We start from the raw sequence: 5,263 nt of genomic DNA, 5'->3' as shown, positions 1-5,263 counted from the left end.
AGTCAACAACTTAAATTTTAATATTTTATTTTGAACTGTTATTAATAAAACAAAAATTTTGTTTCTTGATTTATCGAAATTGCAGAAGCCTTCCGATTATTTTTCGCCCAAACCTCCACAAGCGAGGTGCGGCAGAAGTCAAACTTGGGTAAAATAAATGATAATATAAATTTACCTCGGAAAAAGTAGTCATAACTTAATTTAATACGTAGTTTAAGGTGTAATTTACTATAATTACAATTTCGCAGAAATTCACAGAACGTTAGTTTCCACTCCACAATAGACGCTCACATGGGTTAACTTTTCTTTATTTTAGGACATAAACAATCATTACACAAAAAAAAAATTAACATATACAAACTAAAATTTCGTGCAGTATTTACATTTGGCATACCTTGATTAATACTATCCAGTTATTTTAAAGTTTGTTTGTTAATTTTTTACACTAACTCAAAGTTTGCCTACAATTTCCCGCTTTTTTTGGCAGAGTGAAAAGCTGACTAAAAAGTCACCAAAATTTCAGGGGTGCAGTAAAAACCAAAACATTTTTATATTCGATATATTCAAAGTATTCTGTCCAACAAGAAATTGTTTAAATACGATCTTCTTTCATCAAATTTTTTAGGTTAATGCCACAAATTCTGGATTTTGGACCATAGTGCACTATACTACAAAACGGAACTCTGTCCGAACAAACAGAATGACGCTCTTTAAAAACTCTAAAACTCTCTCTCTCATCTTACTCTTGCGGTACTTTATTATATATAAGTAGACTCATAAGCGCGAAAAATATGCAGCGGCATTGATCTAAGTACATACATATGAACCGCGTGTTTAGTTGTTTTTTCGTAGCCAAGAGGCCAAGACTAGAGTAAGTGAAATGAGATTGTACAATTATTAGTTAGAAGAAATTTGTAAAATAAACTGAAATTACTTGCAGAATTAATAAAAAGCTTACCCCTTACGCTGACCTAACTAGAGGATTAAATGGATTAAATTTATTTCAAAGGCACTGGAGGAGCTAGTTTAACTAGTCGAACGAGCAAAAATTCTTTTTAATTTCTATCGAAATCTTTTAATTTCTATTGGAAATTAAATTTACTCTTTCGTAAAGAATTTTGAGCAAATTCTTTAATTCCTACGAGCTACAGAGACCTAAAGAGGAGGGACTTACACAAATCCCAAGGAAAGAAAAAATTTAAATTTTACCACTCGTAAAATTACGTCTAGACATGGCAACGACTGGAAACTGTGGTCTGTGCCAGGAGCCGGCCAACCAGAAAATGCTCACATGCTTCAGGTGTGCATCTCAATTCCACTGCACATGCTGCGGATCGAAAAACAGTGCCACCTCGAGTTCCTGGATGTGCGAGACATATCGCCACGTGCCTGATGAAGGCGAACATAACCTCGAAACTGAATCACATTTCAGGGTTAACCACCCAGGTAACAAAGATCAGCACGTCGAAGATGAAGCAACGCCGGAAGATCAGCAAATACTTTTGCAACAATTAGAGGACGAAATGTGCCTCGAAAGAGAATATCTGCGCCGTAAGTACGAATTACTCCACCCGAGAGTACAGTCAAACGGAGTAGCGAAGAACCATCCACAACATGCTGCTGGAATACCTCGATACATAATGATGACGGATGATAGTGCCACCAACACTCCACAGGCGACGAGTACCAGAGCGCAGAGCATGCCTTGCAAAGCCAATGGCATAACACCACAACAAGTAGCTGCTCGACAATCAATGCCGAGGGAACTACCAGTTTTCAAAGGAGATCCAAGAGAATGGCCACTTTTTATAAGCACCTATGAAACTAGCACCCGGATCGGTGGATACAGCAACGAGGAGAACACTATGAGTCTGCAGAGATGTCTGAAAGGTAGGGCCCTTGAAGCCGTGCGAGACAGCTTACTGTTCTCAGAAATGATCGTTATAAGTACTTTGAGAATGTACTTTGGTTGCCCGGAACACATAATAAAACTATTGATGGAGAATGTGCGAAATTTGCCTCCTCCAAAGGTCAAGCTAGAACCGTTGATTGAGTTTGCATTTGCGGTGAAAAATATGTGCGCTACCATTAGGGCAAGCAAGCTGGATGCGCATCTGAACAACCCTACGTTATTACAAGAGCTTATCGAGAAGACGGGACCTGATATGATGCTTATATGGGCCCTACATTCAAAATCCATACCGTATCCGAACATACAACACCTATCGGATTGGTTGTTTGAGTTGGCTGAAGCAGCGAGTCGTGTATCGACGCCCAACATATTACTAGAAAGCGACAAGAAGAGAACCAACAGAGGAGTGATGCATACACATACCGCAGCGCCTACAGATAACCATAAACACACATTCTGTGCGATATGCAAAGCAGTGTCTTGCGAAAAGTTGTTGTCGCGGTCTGTAGCAATATAATTGCTACGCTCGCAAAGTGGTGAACTCCATAGGGGAGCAAAAAAATAACATATCCAGCAAATTCACTTTTAAAGACGACGTCAATGCTACAGCTTACTTCTTCTTGGACACACCGACAGTGCGACCACGACGACCAGTTGTCTTGGTGTGCTGACCACGGACACGCAGACCCCAGTAGTGACGCAGACCGCGATGGGAGCGGATCTTCTTCAAGCGCTCCAAATCATCACGGAGCTTGGAATCCAAGTTGGAGGATGTCAGCTGCGAGTATTTGCCATCAATGATGTCCTTTTGTCTGTTAAGGAACCAGTTGGGCACTTTGTATTGCAGAGGGTTTGTGATGATGGTCACCACCTTGTCAACCTCCTCCTCGGTGCACTCACCGGCACGCTTGGTCAAATCGACATCGGCCTTCTTCAACACAATGTTGGAGTAACGGCGACCCACACCCTTGATGGCAGTCATGGCAATTCCTACCTTGCGCTTACCATCGATGTTCGTATTCATGATACGAAGAATGTGCTGGAACTTCTCATGACGAGAGACATTTTGATGATTTGCACTTCTAAATTAATGCAAGTAAATCAGTACTCGAACAACGTGTCGAACACGCACCATGGGTAAAAAAGAAAAAAAATGGAATGTAACTAAGAAATCTTTCGTAGGGCATAAACGAATGTTTCTTCCTTCGCATGCTGTTGGTAAATATGGCTGGTCCCAAGTCTTTCCAGTATTTATGGAATGTCATCGGCGTCACGCATGCCACTTTCCGCAGTGCATGCCAAGCTCTCAGTTTTTTGGAGAACGACCAGCATTGGGATATCTGCATGAATGATACACGCAACACTGCACATCTAAACCAACTTCGCGGCTTGTTTGCAATTATATTGACTGCTCGCTGCCCTTCATCACCAACTAAGTTATGGGAAAGATATCTGTTGGAGGAGAACTCCTGAATTTAAATTTATTAATTTAATTATTCTGAAATATTAATTGTTGGGTTAAAAAGCTAAACTATCGATATATCGCAAGCTCAAAGAGAGTTCAATCTAGCATCACTGTTGGCTCTCTTCTTGGGTTGCCCTTTACATTTTTACTTTGAATTACTCTCTCTTGTAGCATATAAGAATTTAAGAATTTACTGTACCAAGAGAACTCGAATGCGACGGACGCAAAATAAATGTATCTGTTTCGGGAAGATTATGGCAAGGGAAGTTTTGATTCATCGCAGCGATCCCAATTTAGACAGCGAAGAACAAAAAGCAGAAATTGCTTTTGAACAGATTCAACTTTACTTTGGTGCGTCTCATATTAAGGTGACCATATGCAAGATCCGTACTCTAAGATAGGACGGATTAAAGAAGTATACAGAATTTTGGTTGTGTACGGATCGTCAAACTCTTTTGACCATCGTTTCCCAAACCAAAGCACATTCATAGTTTTACTAACTGTGGCAGAAATATGAGGATTAAAAGTTAATTTGTGGTCCATAAGAACACCTAAGTCATTGATAATATCTAACCGCCCTAAGGCAGTGTCGTTAATATAATGAGTTGCTAAGTATGGAGTGCATCTATAAAAAGACATAACTTTACATTTAGAGCCGTTAAGGTTGGTTTCACACCAACTCTGTAGATCATTAAGATCCGATTGAAGTAGGCAAGAAGACGATATGTCTTTAAAACTGAGGTAAAGCTTGTCATCATCCGCGTACATAAGCACCCGAGAATGTGACACTACCAATGGAAGATCATTTGTAAAAAGGGTGAATAGCAATGGACCAAATGACTACCCTGCGGTACTCCAGAGGTCCCTTGGATGGTCTTATACTTTATGAAGACTTTAAGAGGACCTCTTGTGTACGCTTAGAAAGATATTGAAGAATCCAATCTATGGCAAGGGAAGTTTTGAAGCATCGAATCCAAACGAGTAGCAGATTATTATATGGCCGAGAAATTGGCCAACATTTTGGCGACCGTGACAGGATCAGAAACTTGCTGTTAGATAAATTTTGGTTCAATTACAACTAAGTTGGACTCATTGTTTCATAATTTCTTGAGCCCCCACAAGTTTCCGAAAAAGGATTGCAAGAGGTAATCAATCATCAAACACCCGTTGAGACATCTAGGAAGAAAAGTCGACATCATTAATGCATATGATACCACGTTTAAACTCTACACATACTGCACTAAAGTCATTGGAATAGAACCGCAAGTATTCAATCAAACACTGTACTCGCACATGTCCAAAACCGAACAGTTATATTTTCGTCGTTTGTCATTCCACTGTTTACATATCCAAACACACAAGCGTGAGTGCCTGCGCCAACTGTACATCAAAAAACAGTTAAGTTTGCGAACATATACATACATATAACTATTCAACATTCGCGTTGGTTCTGATATTTGGAGGTGTTGCTGGCGTTTATTGAAGCATTATGGGCAAAGACGGTTCAAATACTCCCGTAAGCTCAAAGGGAACAGACAAACTAACAAATCTTAGATCCCAGCGGACTCGGTTTGAAAATCATATTCGAAATTTACATGAAAAGATCGTTGCTACTAGCAACCAAGAAGATACCGATACACTAGAGTGCAGACTTCAAATACTTGAATCTCATTATAGGCAAATTACTCATATTCAAACAAAGAAAAGTTTTAACTCGATTGTCATGAAAATTATTTTTTGTCAGTTAAGTATTATTAATGACTGTGCCGAATTTCATAATATTCGAATAGCAGTATTATATAGTTCTCATACAAACATGCGCTAAAATAGCATTCTACATCAGATTGCTCCAGCGCACATTGGGCGATTTTCAAAAAAAAAGTTGC

The 5,263-nt window shown here is 39.5% G+C and overlaps 1 protein-coding gene across 1 annotated transcript; it reads right to left on the bottom strand.

Annotated features, from left to right (window-relative positions):
• Nucleotides 1–2,519: 2,519 nt before the first annotated feature.
• On the bottom strand, nucleotides 2,520–4,627 carry LOC124461636 (40S ribosomal protein S18-like). The gene is made up of 2 exons (XM_047013140.1): nucleotides 4,614–4,627; nucleotides 2,520–2,994 (listed from the first exon to the last, which is right to left on the bottom strand). The coding sequence occupies exons 1-2, from the start codon at nucleotides 4,625–4,627 to the stop codon at nucleotides 2,523–2,525; spliced, it is 486 nt and encodes a 161-aa protein (XP_046869096.1). The 3' UTR covers nucleotides 2,520–2,522.
• Between the last annotated feature and the right edge of the window lie 636 nt (nucleotides 4,628–5,263).

This window comes from Drosophila willistoni, unplaced genomic scaffold (assembly GCF_018902025.1).
Source record: "Drosophila willistoni isolate 14030-0811.24 unplaced genomic scaffold, UCI_dwil_1.1 Seg571, whole genome shotgun sequence".
Lineage (NCBI taxonomy): Eukaryota > Metazoa > Arthropoda > Insecta > Diptera > Drosophilidae > Drosophila > Drosophila willistoni.
This window is presented reverse-complemented; position numbering and strand designations above follow the sequence as displayed.